At 34.7% G+C, this 23,261-nt stretch overlaps 1 protein-coding gene and 1 long non-coding RNA gene across 4 annotated transcripts; one reads left to right on the top strand and one right to left on the bottom strand.

Annotated features, from left to right (window-relative positions):
- Positions 1-1,935: 1,935 nt before the first annotated feature.
- Positions 1,936-4,808, bottom strand: LOC123892890. Of its 3 annotated transcripts, none has more exons than XR_006803292.1 (4): positions 4,431-4,801; positions 4,243-4,301; positions 3,347-3,587; positions 1,936-2,364 (listed from the first exon to the last, which is right to left on the bottom strand). It is a non-coding gene; the product is annotated as an uncharacterized LOC123892890 (long non-coding RNA). The 3 variants fall into 3 exon arrangements; XR_006803294.1 differs by lacking the exon at positions 1,936-2,364 and adding an exon at positions 2,394-2,792 and having other exon boundaries at positions 4,431-4,802; XR_006803293.1 differs by lacking the exon at positions 1,936-2,364 and having other exon boundaries at positions 2,394-3,587; positions 4,247-4,301; positions 4,431-4,808.
- Positions 4,809-13,303: 8,495 nt separating this feature from the next.
- Positions 13,304-21,556, top strand: LOC123892888 (histidine--tRNA ligase, chloroplastic/mitochondrial). Its single transcript, XM_045942766.1, has 11 exons — positions 13,304-13,676; positions 13,773-13,868; positions 15,962-16,050; positions 16,143-16,272; positions 16,755-16,847; positions 17,590-17,664; positions 17,994-18,111; positions 18,724-18,866; positions 19,707-19,835; positions 20,787-20,950; positions 21,301-21,556. Exons 1-11 carry the CDS (start codon positions 13,347-13,349, stop codon positions 21,437-21,439), a joined length of 1,506 nt encoding a protein of 501 aa, XP_045798722.1. The 5' UTR covers positions 13,304-13,346; the 3' UTR covers positions 21,440-21,556.
- The last annotated feature ends 1,705 nt before the right edge of the window (positions 21,557-23,261 follow it).

Raw genomic sequence — 23,261 nt, 5'->3', positions numbered from 1 at the left:
AAAAAATCTTTGATCAGGAAAGACATAAAAATATTTCGTGATGAATAATATAGTCAACAATAATTTTGATATGATATACTTTTAAAACTGATGGTGCTTATCAATTATTGCACATAATTTTAATTATAATTGATATATTTGCCATAGTGGTTGGAAATATTGTCTTGTACTGAAGGGTTATAGGTTCGAATCCTTGTCAAGACAAAATTGTATTATTTTTTAATAAAAATTGCAAGATAAAATGGAGGAAAAACATGGAAAACAAATTAGGGTTTAGAGTTTGCTTGTGTATACAAGCTTATAATATAAAAGATTGAATTGTTTTGTTGTTAAGCACAACACGCACACCGGATTATATACAGTCTTCTTGGAGAGTTTTTTTTGGTATATTGACGAAAAACAAAATTATTATAAACTCACACACATAAGTGGAGAGCAAAAATTTAAACTCCCGATCATAACGTCTAGGCCTAATATTTTTGATATTTTTTCGGAGAGTTTTGAAGTGTCTTATGGCAATATATGCGTGGTTACATTCACAATCTCAAATCTAAATTATTTGAACAAATAATAAATATAAATAGAAAACATTGCGACCCTTTAATAATTATCAAATGTTTTATTTTTTATGTAATTATCCAATGTTCATTATTAGACAAAATTGTTCAAATATTTTTATTTTATTAAACATAAAAGAAATAGTGTTTGCTTGGACGCCATCTCTGTGATTAGTTCAATTTTTTTTTGACTAAAAATAAAGGATATTCATTCATTCAAACTGATAGAGTACATCGATGTAATACAAATTCAAATTTGCTAAAAACAAAAAGGATGAATCTGCAAACAAACTCACATCATCCATGTTAATAGCATAAAACGGCAAATTACATAAGCCTACATATATGACTATATTGAAGTGTCTGGAATGTCCATGCCCCCAGATCTGCAGCGTTGATGACACAAAAGTCGACATTGGATAGATTTGTACTTGATCGGATCTAATCCTTCAACCTGAAACAAATGAACACCGCACAAAGACGGGAAAACAAAATACACCGCACAGAGACGGCACAACAGAATACACCGCACAAGGACGGGATACCAAATAACACAAAACCAAACAAATATGTGAAAAATCACACTTATTTAATAACGAGAAAGAAAAAACAATTTGGAGGGGTAATTTCAGGTCAATTTGACCTGAAATCACCCCTCTTTGATAAACTAAGAAGAAGAAAAAAGGTGACGGCTAGGGTTAGAACTTAGGAGATGAGAGAAAAAAAGATGCGACAATGTGAAAGGCTTATTGTTGGTTAGAACTTAGTTCATGTTTAATTTGTATTGAGTAAGTATATCATCTCTATTGAAATGGCATAAATTTATTTCTATATAAAGTTAGTATTTTTTTTTTAGGGTCTACAACACATTTTCTTATGTCAAATTATATTAGAAACTACTACAAACATAATTGAAGCCATATCTCATATAATATGAGATTCTTAATATACTTGTTTATGTTCAATGACCATATGAAATGTGATTTAAGTAGTCCGATAGAAGTAATTAACTTAATAGTAAGTGTTTTAATTGATTTTCAATAGATTGCACTAGTGGAAAAAACAGTTATTAAATCGGTTCGGGAAGGCTTTTTAAATCGGTTCCGGGACCGATTTAAATTCCGTCGATTTAGTAAGTTTTTTGTTTTTAAATCGGGTTTCGAACCGATTTAAAAGATGTTATTAAATCGGGTTGCCCGATTTCAAAGAGTTTATTAAATCAGTTTGCCCGATTTAAAAAATGTTAAAAAAGTCATGGAAGTTTTTGTATCTATTTGATCCGATTTAAAATCCAAAACTAAATCGGCTCAATCGATTTAAAAACCTTATTTTAAATCAGTTCGTATCTCACCCGATTTAAATTCTATTAATTTTCTTTTATATTTTTTTTCTTTTGCTATTGTTTCTCGAGTATTAATCCAAAATCATCGATTAATAGCATAAAGTTACAAAATTATACTTCTACACTAAAATCATACACCATAGCATAAATTATACTTATATACACTAAAATCATTCCATACACACTAAAATCTTTCCATACACACTAAAATCATTCCATAATATTAGAGTTAATATCATATACCTAGAATCATAAATTATAAACCATAAAGTTACAAATTTATACTTATACACTAAGATTATACTTGTAACCTCGATTCCTTATATTTGTATGCTTAATTAACTTTGTCTTCTCCTTTAACAGTTACCTCATAAGTTGGTTTCGGGAGACCATTTCTTAAAATCGCTGGGTTGATGAATCAATCCTCTCCATATTTCCACAGGAATGTTCTCAGACCTTTTAATTCTGAAAAGAAAAAAAAGAAGAAGATAAACTCAGCTGAACATATAAGCATAATAAAATGGACAACTTTGAGAAAATAAAGCCTAGAATCACAAAGCTGTCAAGGAATTGCATATGCTGATGGTCATTTTGAATTCCTTTTATATACAAAAGTTAATATGAACAATCACACCCATTTTTTTTAAATTGTATATTTACATAGGAGAACATAAATAGCATTGATGTATTAAATTACTTGTAAGTGAATGCAGGACAAATCATTCTCTCCTTCAGACTTCAAAATCTCAAAGACCATAACTAATTACAATAGTATCATGTATCATTCTACAATTTCTACCTAATATCTCTAGAATTAAATAGTGTAATATTCTTTTAGACTGACCGGGAGATTTTGTCGTTTTGAGGTCAGCAATAAGCAGAAGATGTTTTATCTATAATTGGCAGCAAACCAAATCAATAATACTCGATTGAAATAATCAACACATTCACACTTTTCAATACAACATTCAGTATTATTTAAACCCACACATAGAAAAATTCCAAAATAATCAGTGTAAGGAATAGTTACTAGTCATCTTTTTTTTATTTTTCGAAACAGCAAACTATATTAGATAATTATTCTATGAGTACAAGAACTCACTAGATAAAAAGTTACAACCTGCATAATATTGCAGGGAAGAGAAACTCAAGGCCACTAACAAAATATCAGCAAAAGAATAGAAACTAAATCCACCATAAGCCAACAAACTTACTGCCTCCTCACTAACAAAAGGCACCGCCCCACTACACATAATTGAAAACTCTCAAAAACATAATCACACGTAGGTCTCAAAAACATTTAGTTACTAGTTGTCTTCACCTCATTCTACAAGGACTACGATTAACATAACATGATCAAGCTTGCACTACCCTGCCACCCCAATGAAAACTTGGTTCAAAATGCAAGAAATTATAGACAAATATTAGAAGAATTGAATGTTCATACCTGGAAAGATTCAACATTGAAATTTTACCACTAAGGCACTTTGTCACAATAATCTGCCTCATTTTTTCTCCAAATTCTGAAGTTGTTAGGAACAATATTACTTTGATCGAAATCAACTGGTGTCTTTACACCATTGCAATGTAAACTCATCTATTTCATTCGTGTGCTACGTCTACACCTCTTTTTTGTAGGCTGAATATCATTCTCACTTAGTGAAGGAGCTGATGGATCATCCATGTGTCTGCATTAAAAGATATATAATAATCATTTCCCTAGTTTGTTGTGGATGGCCAGTTCAAATGATCAAGGGTAAAGGAAAATGTTTCAAAAGACCAAAGTACATTATTATTTTCTAATGGCAAATAAAATTTATAAACACTACACTAATCACCTGGATTCAATTATAAGATTACAAAACAATATATAGCAGGAATACACAACCAATGTATATCACACTAAAAGGCACATATCTAAAAAATTCAACAAGCTCAACCAATATCCTAGAACAAAAGCACCACCACACAAGAAATAAACTACACAAAACAAAAACCAATTATGTGGCTTCCCTCAAATCCCTCAAAACAAAAACATAGCATGGCCAAAACCTGAGAGTTCCACAACAATGGAAAACAAAAAACAAAAAAACAAAAACAAAGAAAGAAAGTAAAGGTATTGAAAAGATTTTGTTTCAAATTTACCTTTTACGGTGAATTGTTTTTTCTTCACAAGTTTAAATGCAGCAGAAACGATTCTACTTATTGATACTATACCTAAACTAGATTACAAAACAAATGATAAAACAAATTGAAGCTTAGAAAACACAGTATCACACAACACAGACAAATTAATTGAGATAAATAAAAGTTGGGAGCTACATACTGAAGAAAGAGAGATACCTACAGCGACTGACTGAATGCGAAGATGACGACGGCTGCAGCGAAGAGACCCTTGAAAACTTTGAACGCACAAATTAGCAAAACAAAAGGGTACCTTAGAATGAGGAAATCTGAATCTGGAAATTGGAAATGGAAACAACGGCGAAGAATGAGGAAAAGACCAAAATCAAAATGGAATTTGAACAAACCTTAGATCTGAAACTGAAGCGGCGATGGAGAATCTGAAATTGAAGCGGTGGTGGAGAAAGGGTTTCGCAAAGAGAGAGAGGGAATGGAAATGTGAACCTGAAAGCGGCAGTGGAGAAAGGGTTTCACAGAGAGAGAGAGAGAGGTTTACGGTTCTTCGTCGTCGCAGAGACAAAGTCACTGTGCAGAAAGTTTAGGGTTTTCACTGTATTGAAACTTGAGAGTGTTTTTGCATTTAATTTAATTTAATTATTATGAAATTCTTTTTAAATCAGGTTAACCGATTTAATTGTAATTCTCTTACAAATTCCCCTTCCGTGTCCACAATTTTCATGTTGTTAAATCAGGTGGATGACATCTGATTTAAAAAGTATGATTTAGTAAGTGTTTTTTCCACTAGTGTTGATATTGTCTTAAAAGTTGCCTTATGCATAACTCATTCCTATGAAATCGACTTTATATGATGCAAATTGTCTCTTTATAAGCACGTGTTCTTGCCACATCACATTCAATAAGTGAGACTCTGCGGGTTTGAATCATCTCATTCACTTTCCTCTATATCTCTCTCTTTACTCTCTATTTATCTCTTGATTTCAATCTCTCTCTTCAATAAAAAATTAATAAATAATCATGAGAGAGAATGAGAATAAGAGAGATAGAGATAAATGAAAAAGAAGTAGAGAAAAATTAAGGAGATATCAAATTTCTAACTACTCCTGAAAATATAAAGACGTAATAATTTTTTTTTTTTTTGGAGTTCTTAATGCGTATAAATAAACACAAAGTTTTCACATTTAAAAGTAATTAACCTCCATCAAAAAATATATGGTACAAACAAAATGAATTGTTCCCTCTTAACCGAACTTTCATCATATGTGGCTAAACTAGCCAAATTTTTACAAGAGGGCAATTATAAAATAAAAAGATATATTTTTGTAAATTTTATCTTGACAATTTTGGTTGTTGATAAAACTCTCCATGTAATTATTATAGAGACCGAAAGTGACAAAGTAAGACTAATAAATGTATCTATCAAGCGATAATTTTTTTACCTTGTTTTTATTTATATTAATTTTTCATAAGTAAATTTATTTGGAGTGGTTAAATATACATTATAAAAATATACCAATTTCTTATAAAAAAAAAATACACTAACTTATTAAAAGAATTAAAAAATGGGATAGCTTTGGTTACCCCAAATTTGCTCCACCATTCTTTCCGCATACGTAAAAGTTAAAACTTAGATCCGCAACCATTTTTTTTATTACAAATAAGCTGATAATCGAATCCATACCTTATAGTATATTACTCAAACTTCTCACCACTAGACAAATATAATAACTTAGATTTATTTAGGCTTTGTTTGGATTGGTGGTATGAGATGGAATGGAGTGGTATGTGGTGGTATGAAGTGAAGTTCCATTGTTTGGATTCTTTAAAAATGAATGGAATGGAGTGGTATGTGATGGTATGGATTCCATCCCATTCCATCATTTTCTCTTATTTTTCTTCCCCTCCAATTTGGGGTGTATGGGATGGAATACAAAATGTCCAAACAATGGAATACATTTTATGCTCCATTCCATCCCGCTCCGCTCCATTCCATCTTATTCCATTCCGCTCCATTCCGTTATGTACCATCAATCCAAACATAGCCTTAGAGTACAAATTTCTTAATTCTTACTGTTAAGATATGTTATGATTATCTCATTATAATAATTTATATGTTATGATTCTCTCATTATAATAATTTATATTGTAATTAAATTAGGATTATTAGCCTTTATATGTATTTATTTTCTTTGTCTAATCCTATAATATAAATAGGAGCTTTTACTTGTACTTTGATCATCACAATGAATATACAATTATTTTTCATATTTTCTTGAGTTTCTACATGGTATCAAGAGCTTAGGTTTTTCTAGCTCCTGGTTTTTTTTTCTCTCCCGAGTATTCTTTTCGTATCAATCTTTCGCCGCTTCCATACGGTTAATTATTTTTTCCGGAGTCATACCTCTTTCCTTAAAGCACCAAATTATCATTGTGATCCATCACCTACATTTGTGACATCATAGTCCACCAACACTAAGTCAAACATTGATATATATCACTTGCCTTTGTGAATTCACCAATTCAGCAAACGGTGGTTGAAAAAGGTGCATCGAATTTGTCCAACTTGTAGTTGTGACAATTCATTCTATTTTTCGTTGAATATTATTATATTGCTTTAATGGAGAAATCCAGCGTTGTGCCAAATACCAAATCTTGCCGTCATTGTAGCAAGTTTGGACATTTTTCCTCCGATTGTCCCACCGTAGAATGTTATAATTGCAGAAAATATGGTCATATTGCATCAAATTGTTGCCGATATTGCAAAACGGTCGGACACTTGATTCAGAATTGTCCCACTCGTCCTAAACGATCTGATCATAATAGGAATCAACTTCGTTCCAACTCTTCCGGGTCTGTAATTACGACTGCTGCTGCTACCAATGGATCTTTAGAATCCTCTCAGTCTACATTATCCGTCTCAAATATTCAGTCTTTACTTAGACAACTTTTGCCATCTGGTAACACTCCTGCCGCTCTTTCCACCACACCAGGTAATTCTAAATGGTATTTTGATTCTGCCTGTTGTAACCACATGACATCTGCATCTCAATTATTTGCTTCCTTATCTAAAAATGACATTATCCGTTCTATCCACACTGCCGATGGATCTCTTATGCATGTAAGCCACACAGGTTCTATCTCCTTATCTAATCTAAGCTTCTTTTTTTTTTGAACAAGCCAAAATGAGATCTTTATATAAACAAAAGTCTACTCAGCACAAGACGTACCAAGGAAGACTAAGTAAGGTTACAAAAAAGTCAAAATACAAGGACCAAAAGAAACTATACAAAGCCCAAACAAAGCATAGGACTAGACCACCAACTATGACAGTTTAAAGCTAAAGTACTACTCGTCGCTTTCAACCACCTAAAAGAAAAAGTCTTGATCTTGTCCAACATATGATGCACTGTGTTTGCTGAGCCTCTGAATAAACTGTAATTTCTTTCGGTCCACATAACCCACACACAAGCCAGCCATATAAGCTGCATGAAAGAACGTCGTGCTCGAAGACCACCTGTTGAGTATGTAAACTGAACAAAATGATCGGGAATAGTCTGAGCTGTCACCAAAGAAGAGCCAATCCAAGAGCTAAAAGAGACCAAAGAACACCAAAGGTACTGCAAGAAAGGAACAGGTGCTGAGCCGTCTCAACCTCTCCGCATCCAGAAACACAATGATGGGCCGCCTCAGATAAAATCCCTCGAGTAACCAGGTTTGCTTTGGTAGGTAGCCTGTCCCGCAAGAGTCGCCAGGCGCAGATGGAAACCTTCAAAGGAACCTGACGATGCCAAATAAGACCTGACGCATCATCCAAAATAATTGCATCCTTTATTCCTAAACTAAATTTTAACCTTATCTCTATTGGTCAATTATGTGATCTTGGTTATGAAATTACCTTCTCTTCCTCTGGATGTCGTGTGCAGGATCCACGGACTGGACAACTCATAGGGACTGGATGTAAGATCGGAAGGTTATATGAACTCATTGAACTACATGTTCCTATGGAGTCTAACATTTGTGCAGCTTCCACGGACTCTTCCATTCAACTTTGGCATCGTCGTCTTGCCCATAGTTCTATTGGTAAATTGCGCCCTCTAGTGTCTCAAGGTTATTTAGGATCTGTCACCAACGAGTCTTTTGATTGTACTGCTTGTCAAACTGCTAAACAACCGGCCTTAGCTTTTAATAAAAGTACATCTATTTCAGCTTAACCATTTGATCTCGTGCATTCTGATATTTGGGGTCCTGCTCCCACACCTACTATGGGAGGTTCTCGGTATTTTGTTATATTTATTGATGATTATTCTCGTTTTACATGGATATATATGATGAAAAATAGGCATGAACTTCCTCAAATTTACATCAACTTTGCCAAAATGATTCAAACACAATTTTCAAAATCAATTAAAGTTTTTCGACGAGATAATGCCATGGAATATCGTGATTCTAAACTGTTGTCTTTTCTTCATGAGCAGGGTACCTTGTCTGAATTTTCATGTCCATATACATCTCAACAAAATGGTCGTGCTGAGAGAAAGCATCGTCACATTCTTGATTCAGTTCGTGCCATGCTTATCTCAGCCTCTTGTCCAGAACACGCTTGGGGTGAAGCTGCCCTTACTGCTGTCCATATAATCAATTGTCTTTCTTCCTCTGTCATTGGCAATGTGTCTCCTTTTGAGCGTCTTTATCTCACTACACCAGATTATAACTCACTTAAGGTGTTTGGTTGTGCTTGTTTTGTCCTCCTTCAGCCCCATGAATATACTAAACTTGAGCCTCGCGCTCGTCTATGTTGTTTTCTTGGTTATGGGACTGAACACAAAGGTTATCGATGTTGGGACCCAATATCCCAACGCATTCGTATCTCTCGTCATGTTGTCTTTTGGGAACATATAATGTTCTCTTCCTTGTCAAAGTTTAAGTCAATCCCTTCTACTCGAACTCCTCTCTTTACTAACCCTGATGTCGATTATTTTCCTAGTGACACAATTGCAGATAATGAGACGCATGTAGGTTCATCTAGTGAGCTTCCGACGCCTTCCGATATTCCATCCACTTCTTGTGATGATGTTTCGTCTGTTGATCCTGCACCGCCCGCTATTGAGCTTCCTCCTCGGGTAAGAAATCCACCTCCCTACCTTCGTGATAATTACCATTGTTATTCCACTATGCTTCACTATCATGAACCACAATCCTATAAGGAAGCATCTGCAGATCCTCATTGGCAGCAAGCTATGCAAGAAGAATTACAGGCATTGGAGAAAACTCACACGTGGGACCTTGTTGATCCTCCATCTGATAAGACCCTTGTAGGATGCAGGTGGGTTTATAAAATAAAGACTCTCTCTGATGGATCTATCGAGCGTTATAAAGCTCGTCTTGTAGCAAAAGGGTTCACTCAAGATTATGGTATTGATTATGAAGAAACATTTGCCCCTGTTGCACGCATCACATCAGTTCGAACTCTTCTTGCCATTGCTGCTACTCGCAAATGGAGGCTCACTCAAATGGATGTCAAAAATGCTTTTCTCAACGGAGAGTTAGAAGAAGAGGTTTACATGCGTCCTCCTCCAGGTTATACTTGTCAAGAAAACAAAGTGTGTCGGCTTCGTAAGGCTCTCTATGGTCTCAAACAAGCACCTAGAGCTTGGTTTTCTAAATTTCACAAGACTATCACCAAGTTGAATTTCTCCTCAAGTGCTCATGACTCTGCTCTTTTTACTCGAAAAACTGACAATGGTACTGTTGTCTTGCTTCTTTATGTCGATGACATGATTATCACCGGTGATGACTCTGTTGGAATTGAAGAGCTTAAGCAATTCTTGTGTCAACATTTTGAGATGAAGGATCTTGGACCATTAAGTTACTTTTTGGGGCTTGAAGTATTATCTTCGAGTGATGACTTGTTTCTCTCACAAGCCAAGTATGCTTCCGATCTTGTCTCTCGGGCAGGTCTCACTGATTGTAAAATTGAACACACTCCTCTTGAACCCAATGTTCGATTTACTCCTCAAGATGGTACTTTACTTAATGATGCTACTCTTTATCGGCAACTCGTAGGTAGTCTGATATACCTCACAGTTACTCGGCCGGATATTTCATATGCTGTTCATCTTGTGAGCCAATTTATGTCTTCTCCACGTACCACACATTATGCTGCTGTTCTCCGGATCATTCGGTATATTAAGGGTACCTTATTTTGTGGTCTTCATTACTCAGCTACATCCCCATTGATTCTTAGAGCCTACTCTGATGCTGATTGGGCTGGTGATCCTAGTGATCGTCGTTCCACCACTGGTTTTTGTATTTTTCTTGGAGATTCCCTTATATCTTGGCGTAGCAAGAAACAAACTTTGACAGCCCGCTCTAGCACTGAAGCTGAATATCGTGCTCTTGCTGATACTACTTCTGAGATACTATGGCTTCGTTGGCTTCTTGCTGATTTAGAGACATTTCAACCTTCACCGACAGATCTTTATTGTGACAATCGAAGTGCCATTCAAATTGCTCACAATGATGTTTTCCATGAACGAACAAAACATATTGAAATTGATTGTCACTTCATCCGCCAACATCTTCTCCGTGGTGAACTTCATCTTATCTCTATTGGCACTCTAGATCAACCTGCTGATTTGTTTACAAAACCTCATTCTCCAGGTCGCTTCCGCACTTTATTGTCCAAACTCAAGTTGTTTACAGCTCCACCCACTTGAGTTTGAGGGGGGATGTTAAGATATGTTATGATTATCTCATTATAATAATTTATATGTTATGATTCTCTCATTATAATAATTTATATTGTAATTAAATTAAGATTATTAGCCTTTATATGTATTTATTTTCTTTGTCTAATCCTATAATATAAATTGGAACTTTTACTTGTACTTTAATCATCACAATGAATATACAATTATTTCTCATATTTTCTTGAGTTTCTACACTTACTAGCAAAGGAAAGAACCAAACGACACTTAGAGGAAACCGTGTTGCACATGTTGGTTGTGATTGTGATACACACAAAAGCATGATCCTTTTCTTTTGGGATTCTGTGCATTGCCTGCACCATAAATGTGCAACATATGCCTCAATTAATTTCTTAGCTCCCCTAGACGTGTGACATCTGTTTTAGTTCCTCTTATATTATGTGGTACTGCGCACTTACATCATTTTGGACTGATCAAATTATAACATATGCAAATGTTTCTTTCAATTTTAATTTTCTTCAACACAATTCATTTTTAATCTTAGTACCTCTCTTCTGTCGTATATTAAATTGAGTCATGCTAACTAGTGCCCCCGGGGCACTAGTTAAGGATACAAAAAAAGCAATTTTTGCATTGGAAATGATACTTTTTATACTTTACAAACATTGACTACACAAGTTTCAACTTAATTTTACTATAATTAGTATCCTTAACTAGTGCCCCAGGGGCACTAGTTAGCATTTTCCTATTAAATTATTTGAAACTGAATAAGTCTGGAGTATTACATTACATATGTCGGCGCCTTGATAGACAAAGGCTAACGTTTGAACATATAACAGCTGGAATTGTAAAAAATTTAAGACTCAAATTTGGTTAATTATTATTTGAGATTTGAATACTTTTCGATTATTTCTTTCATGTTGTTTATTCTTTATTCACTGTTTTTTTATTTATTTTCTAAACTGATTTTTGTATGGGTTCATTAAAAAAAGAGAGAATCTTGAAGGAAAAAAAAAACATTCAGATTCAATTTTCTAAATATTTGTCATAAACTTATGATATTAATTTTTTGACGAGGAATGAAATCAAAGAAACTACGATCAAGTCAAAAAATGACTGTTGTAACTAATGTTTGAGTCGTCATATTTGTTTGTTGCTTAATTAATTTTACCACAAAGATGAATGTAAATTCAGCAACTTAACAGAAGAAATACTGTAATAAAATTAAAAAACATCACTTTGGTTTGCTTGTATAGCATCCACAACACTATTAAAGTCGTTTTCAAGCATAACATCAGAATCAGACCATCATATAATAGTTGCTGCATTCAATTGTTGTAAGCTTTTCACGAATCCAGCTACTCCCAGCTGCTATAAACTTAGTACCTCGAGAATTCCAAACACACCAATGCAAAATGCCAATTGCTTAATTAAAACAACTTTTCATTTGGTTTTAAAGGTATGTAAAATAATTGATGGTTGCTCTCTGCCTCTTAAATTGATCAGAAATTCTCTATCTACCGAAAGATATCTCTCCATAGTGTAAATCTTATTAGGAGATTTCTTTTGATAGTGTATTTTTTAGTGTGAGAAATTCATGGGAGCAAAGAGTGACAATCAAAAGAATTTGGTGGTGATGTGGTAGCAATTATAACATGTGATTTTCTTTTGCCACCCTATCTATTTTCTTGCGCGCCCTACAAATTTACCAAAATACCTCCGTTCGCTACTTAGGTAGTGGACACCCCAAAAACACTCTACATTTATAACGTCCGCTACTTAAGTAGCGGATGACATTTTTCAAAGAAATCTCATTTTTATAACCCCCGCTACTTAAGCACCGAAAAGACAAAACAAGAAAGGCGTAGGACGCGCGAAAAGCAGTAGCATGACAAAAGTAAAGCTCTTATAATATTACGAACTATGAAGCACAAACTTCGACACGACACGGGCACAGACACTGCAACACCGCTAAAGTAAAAAATATTGGACACTGACACCGCTACATATTTATAAAAGATATAAATTGAGAATCAAAATATATACATATAAATCTAAGTTGAACAAGTTATTTCTTAAAAAAAGTTTTAAAACAAGATACGATAATATTTGACCTTTATTTATCCATCTACTATTGAAAAATCTAAAAATATTGTAATCAAAATGTAATATCTTCAATCTCTCATTGATCAATATTGTTATTTTGACACATTTTTAACTCTCGTAGATATGTGTGATACATGCATAAGGAGAGTATAAGCAAAGAAAAACAATTTTTTTGGGACACTTGTCCGACACGTGTCATATGAGTGTCGGGCATCGGTCAAAGGAGTGTCAAAACTCGAAATTGAGTTTTTTTTTACACCAGTCTGAGCTATCCGACACGTGTCGTAGGAGCGTCATACGATACAAGTGTCGGACACTGCGACACGCCTAATTATAGAGGTGTCCGTAATCAAAAACTTTTGGGCCATTAAAAAGAGTAAAGGCACTATTCAAGGCCCAAAACAAAAAAGCCCATTAATATCAAAACCAAACCTCCCTAGTCCCTATCCAACTCTCCTCTTACGCTAAGCTTCTTCACTCACAGTCACAGCTATGCCTGCAACTCCATTTTCGCGTTCGTTCTTCGTTTCACAACCGCGCTTCAATTACTATATTACCCCTATCTTCCGTTCACTAACCTGCCAACTCTCTTCTTCACCGTTCCAATTCAATGCCAAATCCTCCACCGTCAGATTCCACTGTGCACTCTCACAAGCCGCGGAGACAGAATCTCCAACCGGAGGTCGGTCTGGTGCGTTAACTCCTACTCCTCCGGTCACCGGAGAAGTTCAGAAAATTGACGTCAATCCTCCCAAGGGTACACGCGACTTCCCGCCTGAAGAAATGCGAATGCGTAATTGGCTATTCAACAATTTCAAAGAGGTATTTGATTTTAGACTCAAATTGATTAATGGAATGATGGTTTAGTTTATAGTTATGCTTAATTACTGTATTTGGATGATTTGTTGTGAGGATTAGGTGTCGCGGTTGTATGGATTTGAGGAGATTGATTTTCCGGTTCTTGAGTCAGAAGCTTTGTATATTAGGAAAGCAGGGGAGGAGATTAAAGACCAGGTAATTTGTTTACACTTGATCAATTTTAGTTCTTCACATTAAGATACTATTGATCATTGGTTTAACACTGCTTGTTTCGAATTAGGGTGAGTTTGGTTCAATGGGGAGGTGAGGGAATTCGATGGAAGATAGGGTTTGGGAAGGGAGGGGGACATGGGAGATAGGGTTTGTGCAGGTCAAATAGCCTAGTGACGAGAATTAGACACCTTAAGTGTTAAATCCCGGATTAGAACCAATACCTCCAACACATCAAATGTCTCCGCAACTACTAATTGAGCTGAACTTATGGGATTGAAAGGGGAGAGACTTTAATAGAGGGAGAAAGTAAATTTACTTTTTACATGGTTTTAATGTTGAATTTCACATTAATAAAGTACTATTTAACTCTAATTTATTATAAACACGGGGAGCTAAAATTGGCTTAGAAGAGATTTTGCTCCCACCCCTTCTTAAAAATTGCGCCAAACAACTAAAGTTTAAAATAGTTTTTTCCCTCCATTTCCTTCAAACCAAATGGACCCTTACAATTGAATTGGAATCATAAAAGGTTATATTGTTTGGATTATTTAAAATACGATTCCATTATATTCCATTCAGTACTCGAATTTTTCTTCCCCTTTAATTTTGAGAGAATGAGATGGAACAAGCCTTTTTCTCTATTCTATATTTAAAATACCTAAACAATGGAATACCAACTTTGTTCCTTTCTGTTCCATTTCACTTTGCTTTCCCTTCCCTTCATTTCATTTCATCCCATTAGTTTCCACTCCAGTCCACTCTACTTTTTTAAGATTCCTAATTTTTGTACCTTCAAATTGCTAGGATGTATTAGTTTATCTGAAATTGTTCTGTTCTTCACACTTTCAATAGACTTAATACAAAGATAGTTCTAAGTGTTTCTTAGCTTAGCTCTAGTGATGCTATTCGATGTCTATCATGGAGTACTAGGTGTAGTATTATCTTGGACGATGTCAATATTGTACATGATAGTATATCTCGTTTGAAGTTTATTCTCAGGATTTTGAAAGACACGTGCTTCCACACATAATTATTTTAGTCGTAAATAAGCCTGGAGCAGGTCTTTGCCTCTTTGGTATGTAAGTGTAGAGGTAGCAAAATGAAACAGGGTTTCGTGAATCACAGGGGTCAACAAATATCATCATGGGACAATTTACCATTATCGATTCATAAGTTCCTTTGGAGAAGTTTATTTATGTTCGCTTAAACACTTTGGTCATTGACCCAAGTATTTCAATGTTTCTGCAGTTAAGGTTTGTCTTTGTTATTCTGCATGCTACTTATGGATGGATAACATTGTGAGAACCTGACAATATATTATGTACAAGGACTCCTGTTAACATTATTCTGTTCTTTGACTCCAATAGGAGTTAGCATTTGCTAGAACACAGCCATGATGTGGCCATAAGGTAATTTAAAGGTAATCCATTGAGTTCACCTAATTTAGGCATGTGAGAGACCCATACACGGATGAATAGTTGATGAGTATGTGTGTGTGCAAGGGGGCAATAGTCTTTATGCGATGCTCGTGCGTTGATTGCAATTGTGTCACACAAACAGCATGCTTGAATTGTTCTTCAAAAAGTTATCATTGTCGTAGCATATTTTTACGGAAAAAAAAAGTTCCATCAATAGAGAAGAGAAGTGATAGAACTCAAGAATTTCAATAAGGAAAACTGTATATTATTTGATTGAAATTTGGTGAGCCAAGCTCTAGAATGATGGAAATGGAAAAGAAAAAGTAAAGACTAAACCAGAGTTGCAAGAACTCCTAGACCAGAGCAAGATTGCTCCTAAACCAGAGAGAAATTCTCTCTTAAACTGACTCTTAACCACTTTCTGCCTAAGTCCTACTCCCCCTTTCCTTTTCTTTTATAACAGAATATCTCTCCTAAAAATTAGGAGAGTTGTAACTAACTCTTATTCCCTCAGCTTCTACAACCTTGAGCATGTGTGTATGAATTGGGCCCAATAATTGGGCTATCACAAGTATAAGACCCTAGTATTCTATCAAGAAGAAAGTACACTAAGATTTTTGTATGGAATATCAAATGATATACATTTATATTGTGCAGCTTTACTGTTTTGAAGATCGAGGTAATCGCCGTGTTGCGTTGAGGCCTGAACTTACTCCTTCTTTGGCAAGGCTGGTGATACAGAAAGGGTAAAAATTATATAAACTATATAACTACTCATGTTTTCTTGAATGTGAATAATGGCTTCTCATCTTCATAGTTGTTCTTTTTTCTTCTTCAGGAAGTCCGTATCACTTCCATTGAAATGGTTCACCGTTGGACAATGTTGGCGGTATGAGAGAATGACAAGGGGGCGTCGTCGTGAGCACTACCAGTGGAATATGGATATCATTGGTGTTCCTGGGGTTATGGTATGTATGTGCTGCCTAGTTGTTCTTCATAGTTGTTTTTTTAATGCAATGGGGTCAAATGTTTTATGATTGGTCCAGGAAGCTTGCACATAGGTTTCATTAGTTCATAGATAATAGCATTTTAATTATGTTAATGTAGCACTAGCAGTTATAGGTCAGATATTCTTTGATAAGTTAATGCTCTCATTTCATTCATCCACCCTTCCCTTCCAACAATAGATGTATGTACCTGTTTCTTCGTATTGTAGTCGAGTCTCAAGGTAATGAAGATGTTCTCATAAATAACATAATAAGTCATGAAATGGGTTGTTCTTTGTTTTGGATGATACCTGATTCTTCCACTTGCTTTGGATAAACTTTTGTGGCTGGTTCACATTATGTCCTTTGTTTTAAATTTTGTACTATGGTAGTAATATTATTGAATGTATTGGACTCTAATATTTGATATGGACTTTAACACTTTGCTTATTTTCATGTTGTAGGCTGAAGCAGAGCTTATATCTTCCATTGTTACTTTCTTCAAACGAATAGGAATTACAGAATCAGACGTTGGATTTAAGGTTTCTAGTCGAAAGGTGCGGGTTTAATTTTATTTTTATGAATGATGGAACAAGTTTCCTTCTACACTGCTGTTTTATTGCATTTCCACTTTTTCACGAGAGTTATATGATCAAGGGGTTTGTATTATTAGTTGATCACACAAATTGTCATGTACTCATGTATGCTCCTAAAATCTGGTAATTTTCTAATTAGTGCTTCTGGCTTCAAATTTAAAGATTATGAATATATTTACTTATCAAGTTGTAAGATAATAGATTGAGTTCATTTGCTTAGCTATATTCTGATATTGTAGTTAAAATTTGAAAAGTTGCTGACTGTATATTTAATAGATAGGTAGATGTGTGTTAATGGCAACAATAGAGGGCTGAAGGTTTATTGCAATCTTATAGCGTTGTCAAAGCTTGGTTCAATCGTGCAAGGACTCAGGAGTTCTATAGATCTACACCCTATATACTTGTGGAAAATTAATATTTCATTTTTCAAGTCCTTGCTACAGTTGTTATTGAGGATTCTTTTTCGAAGCATGTTTGATTTTTTCCATCTAATGAAGCAATTATAACATGTTGTGAAGTGTCATCATTTTGTTCACCTCATTTATCGCTTGTAGTTTGTTTCAACTTTGTATGTACTATGTGGGTTAGCACAATCTGCAATAAACAACATTTAATTATTTCATTCTAACCTATTCATGTGGTTCTAGGTTGACTTAGTTTATTGATACCCTTTCACTCTATTGTATATCTTCCTCCGTTGCAGGTTCTACAAGAAGTATTGAAGTGTTATGGAATTCCTGAAAATATGTTTGGCAAGGTCTGCGTCATTATTGATAAAGTGAGTTATGCATATTTGTGCTATTAGGGTTTATTTTATAATTGTAGATGAAGCTCTAAGATTCCCGATCATCATTTGTTCTCAAAAGGCAAATATGATAAGGAGGTCATGAATGATAGCCATCCTATGCGTTTATTTATTTATTTTTTAACTTCTATATGTGAATTTTTAATGGTATTTTTATTGATCCTAAGTTGTCATATCGGCTATCCATTCTTTTACTGTAGCTACTGAAATTTTATATTCTGACATTTTTCCTTGTCTACTTTAGATTTAGGTATGACCATGCTGTGAATGAAAATTGTATCTAATAAATAATATATTTTCAGATTGAGAAAATTCCAGTTGACGAGATAAAGAAAGAGTTGAAAACTGTTGGTCTATCGCAGGAGGCTGTCCAGGAGCTATTGCAAGTCCTTTCTGTAAAGTCATTGACCGAGTTAGAAGGTTCACCTTTTACATTAAATTAATGTTGAAAATTTTCCAATGCATGATAAGTTTCCTGAAAATCCTATATTTCATAATCAATGTGTGAAAAGCAAAAATAATAGCCAGCTGTAACTTTGTGCTAGAGACTTTGAGAGTAGGTTTATGAATGTAAGAATGTAGATTCAAGCTCTGATGCCAATTTATCATTTCCTGAGTTATGCATGCTAAAGAAAGAGTTATTCCTTTTTGTAGTGAAGCATTTTGTTTTTGTTTTTTTATTTTTATTTTTTTGATGGAAGCTTCATTTTTCCTAAATATTCTGGACAACATTTTGGAAACTTGGTTAGCTTGATAGAGTATCAGAGTTCGACCCCGTTTCGTATTATTACTGATGTGCTACTTGCTGTCATTATGCCTCGGTGGAGTTTTTACTTTCCATTTTTTTGTTGAATATCATACCCTTACGTTAGATTAAAAAATCTGGTTTCTTTGCTTATTTCTTGAAGCCCATTTATGGCACCATAAAGTTCACATACTCTCTCCATTAGGTTATTATACACAACTCACCTGTATTGGGTTGTTAAAAACAAGGGTACAGCTTACATGAAATTTCAATTTGGTTGAATTTAGAGAAGCTCGGAGGCAGCGGGGAAGCAATTGCTGATCTCAAACAGCTATTCTCACTGGCTGAAAAGTTTGGTTACTCCAAATGGCTTCAATTTGATGCATCAGTTGTTCGTGGCCTTGCTTATTACACTGGCATTGTATTTGAGGTAAGACTTTCTTCACAGCTAATACCAAATAGATAGTATTGTTTGCACTGATATAGATAGTTTAGGATCATCTTGGACAAAACTCTTGCTTGTGGCTTACCTATGTTTCGTTACTTGATACATTTCTCATTGGATCATGACCTGATTTTTGGATAACCGTGTCAAATGGTTCATTCAATTGTTGAGAAGTTTTTTGGGGCTTGTACTTTCTAAATTATATTCTTATGTTACACTTAATTGTACTGAACATATGCATGATTACCGAATTTGGAAAATAAAGGCTGAAATCCATGATTAAATCCATATTTTTGGTTTAAATGAATTTTGACATAGAAAAGTGCTTTGTAATTTTTCGCAAGATACTATGAAGTTCTTACATACTCATGTAATGCGGAGGTAAAGAGTATGATACATTCAAATTGATGAAGCCAGTGGCTTTGGTATGTAAAATCCTTGGTGGTAAGTTAACATTATTTCATGATCTAAAAGAAGATAAAATCCATATATGGATTCGCTTCCTCTCACCTTGTATTTTTTTCGTCAATGAATTATTTATTTATATAAAATAAAAAAGGAAAAGAAAGAGTATATACTACATACTATATAGACAACCATATATACTGCTATTGCTTGATTAGAATACCAAAGTTTTACCGGCATTATTTTGCTGCAATCAAATTGCATTTTTCACCATGCTTCTCATTACAGTTACACAATATGAATGAAAAACAATTGGCGTTGTTGATTATAGTGGTTCCTATTATTGTGTTAATATGTAGCTATTGTATAAATTGGTTGTTTTTTTCTTTTCCTCTTTCAAATGATTGAATTCTTCAGTAGGGTTTTGACCGAGAAGGAAAGCTCCGAGCTATCTGTGGTGGTGGCCGATATGATCATTTGTTCTCAACTTTTGGTGCTGATGACATTCCTGCTTGTGGTTTTGGATTTGGCGATGCAGTCATAGTCGAAGTAAGTCTATAACTTTTCAGTAGCAAGAGGAATGAGAGGCCACCATATTAAGTATAATAAACCATCTAGTGCTTCTATGAGAGTTCCTATGATCACGGTCTCTTGTTTATGATAATTTCCTTATGGTCCAGAAGCTGATTGACGAAATATCTGACCTTAATATTTTATCATGATACATGGATATAAATGTGTTTTTGCTTTTGGGAAGAGCAGACTTCCTGAAAGATTGTTTTGGGCAATGTCCATCAGGGATTTGGCAACTTGAAATGCATTACAATAATAGAGTTGTAGATATTCTCCATATGTACCAAAAATCGCATCCACCAACTTTTTATTCATAAGAATCGTTGCATGGACAACAAAATTTTAATTTTCCAAATAAATACCCAAACGAGTAATTTTCCAAATGAAAAAAATTGAATTGATGTAATTTAGTCCCCATTCCCCCTTGCATTTTGAATTCTCTCAAATTATGAAATTCCTCATCGAAACACAACCTCGGTGTTTACTTTGCACCGTACTAGTGGGATTTATTAAACACAACCTTGGGTTTGCCTTCTGCACATGACTAATGAGTTATGACTTTGCCTATGTGTATTCTATTCCCTATGTATATTAACATGATGGGAACATTGGGAAGGTTTATTTGTTTACCCCACTTCTGCTCTTCACCTATTTGCTGTACATGTTTTTTTTTTTTTTTTTTTTTAATTTACATTTCATGAATAGATATTTATCACATTAAGATGTTTTGGTCTACTTTGGAAACCCTCTTCCTATTGCATTAAATAAAATTCAGAAATTTGTATGTTAATGCTGATTTTTGCTGCCAACTGATTGCTTAATTTTAGTTTTAGTACTTTTAAGTTGACTTTGTTTGATCAGTTAAAAAAAAGTTGACTTTGTTTGCCTCATATTTCAACTATGCTCTACCTTTGTTTTATGTAACAGTTGCTCAAAGAGAAGGGTCTTCTACCAGAGCTCAGCTTGCAAGTACATAACATTGTTTGTGCCTTGGATGAAGAACTTCAAGGGTATGCTGCTATGGCTGCTAACATTCTCAGAGAAAAAGGACAGAGTGTTGACTTGGTTTTGGAAAGCAAACCACTTAAATGGTATAAAATTCTTTTGTTATTTTTGTTTAATTTTCGGTCTATCTTTTGACATGGTCTATGTTAGGGCTTTAAGGTGTCGTGTCATCATTTGATTGGTGTAGCTGACAACACCTAGTTGGAAAATGCTTAGGGTGTCCAATTTATCTAATTAAGAAACTACGAGGAAATAGTATATAATAAAGTTTGTAAAAATCAAATTTATCCTAATTACAGGAAACTAGGGAAACAAATTTGTACAGTAATAAAGATAGTCAAAATGTTGCTAACTATAGCACGTGACACTTTCTTAAATTATACTTGAAAATTCCACAAGTCTTCTGATGCAACGTATCCTCTTAATTCTCTTTTAGGGTGTTTAAACGTGCAGCCAGAACAAATGCTGAGCGTCTGGTATTAGTAGGAAATTCTGAGTGGCAAAAGGGTATGGTTCGTGTCAAAGTTCTATCCACTGGTGAACAGTATGAGGTTAAACTGGATGATCTAAATTAAATTTGAACTTTTTGTTGTGTATTTTGTTTTCATTATTGATATTTCATATACCTTATTTTTTAACCTAGTCCTACTTGAAGACTTTTATATATACCCTCACACGACCAAGTGCACATATACCACTTTCTATATACATTTATCAATCTGCTGCTTCTGTTTATATTTATCTGGTACCCAATCTGCTGCTTCTGTTTACAGAGCATTATGCTCAATAAGATCATTTTTAGCTAGAAATGTTGATTTGAATGTTTGATTTTGTATTCTCGATCCTTTCATCCTTTTTGATTGAAACCATTTCTCCATAATTTTCCATACTAAAGATGATTACAGTGGTAAAATCAATTTTCTTTCACCTCTAGAGTGCTGCATTCAGCCTTGGTCATCCATATGGTGATATTTTTCTTCCATTTATCATTATTTGTGGCCTTCAACAAGTTTCCAAGAGTCGATATTATCTCTTTCGAAGTTTAGAAGGAATTCTATATATTAATTGAATTGATGTGAATAGGACATAGGTATCTTCTCCAAGGGTTTTCCCTTCAAAAAGGATTTCCCCTTTAACATTGCTGCTATCAAATTTAATTATGGATCCATATATCCTAATTTGTCTTATTTATCTAATTGATATCCCTTCTAACTAATCAACTACCCTAAGTAATCCGGACTACTTTTATTCACATTTATTCACACCAAGGAATTCCCCTCCCAAGGATCTTTCCTCTCCTTTCACAACAATTACCCAATGTACCCAATATCTCCATCTCTTCTTATTTCTCCTATTGATACAAGATATCCCCTCTAACTACTTCCATAACTGTTTAACTCACTGATTTCTCTAACTTTTCCCGTTTTATCCTAAATATTGAAAAATTTGACGTGTTTCTTGAATTACCAATGCAATAACAGTATTCTAAGGTAGCGTATATCTGTGGCTTCATCCCTTTATTTCTTTATAAATACATTTCTGTTTTTGGAGAAACATCAATGGAAGAGTAGGTCATGTGTGAAGTTCTTTTTTTATAGATCTGGTTTTACTTGATAGGTTTATAGGCTCATTTACCTAAAATTGGAAAGTAGTCTACTGATATATGTTGGATATTCCGCCTTCATTGCGGTCCGCCCCCATCCGCCTAATTGCGGCATTTGAGTTGCCTTCATTGCAGCCTCCAACACCTTCATTGTGTTGGGTGTGAAGGGGTGGATTTAGTCCCACATTGCTAAGAGATATGGCCTGTGTAACGTTTATATAGCTTTGGCAACCCTCACCTTACAAGCCGGTTTTGTGAGGATGAGTTAGGCCCAATATAAAATTTGACATGGTATCAGAGCCTATCCTAGATCTATTGTTGGGCTTCCCGCATCGTCCACGCTTCAGGCCCATTGGGCCTGAGCGTGAGGGGGTGTGTTGGATATTCCGCCTTCATTGCGGTCCGCCCCCATCCGCCTAATTGCGGCATTTGAGTTGCCTTCATTGCAGCCTCCAACACCTTCATTGTGTTGGGTGTGAAGGGGTGGATTTAGTCCCACATTGCTAAGAGATATGGCCTGTGTAGCGTTTATATAGCTTTGGCAACCCTCACCTTACAAGCTGGTTTTGTGAGGATGAGTTAGGCCGAATATAAAATTTGACAATATATATCTTGATTGCTTCCCTCCATGTGACCTAAAGTTCAAATCATTTTCCCTTGTTTGAGAAATTAGAGGAGCAAGAGGAATTACAACATGGTATTTGCCTCTTAGCAAGTGTTGGAACTTGAGCATCATGTAATTGGAAGACTGATTTATAGTTTTATATTATCTTTGTTATTTCGATATTTTGGTT

The sequence above is a fragment of the Trifolium pratense genome, linkage group LG6 (assembly GCF_020283565.1).
Source record: "Trifolium pratense cultivar HEN17-A07 linkage group LG6, ARS_RC_1.1, whole genome shotgun sequence".
NCBI lineage: Eukaryota > Viridiplantae > Streptophyta > Magnoliopsida > Fabales > Fabaceae > Trifolium > Trifolium pratense.
The sequence above is the reverse complement of the archived record's forward strand: the minus strand, read 5'-3'. Positions and strand labels throughout refer to the sequence as shown.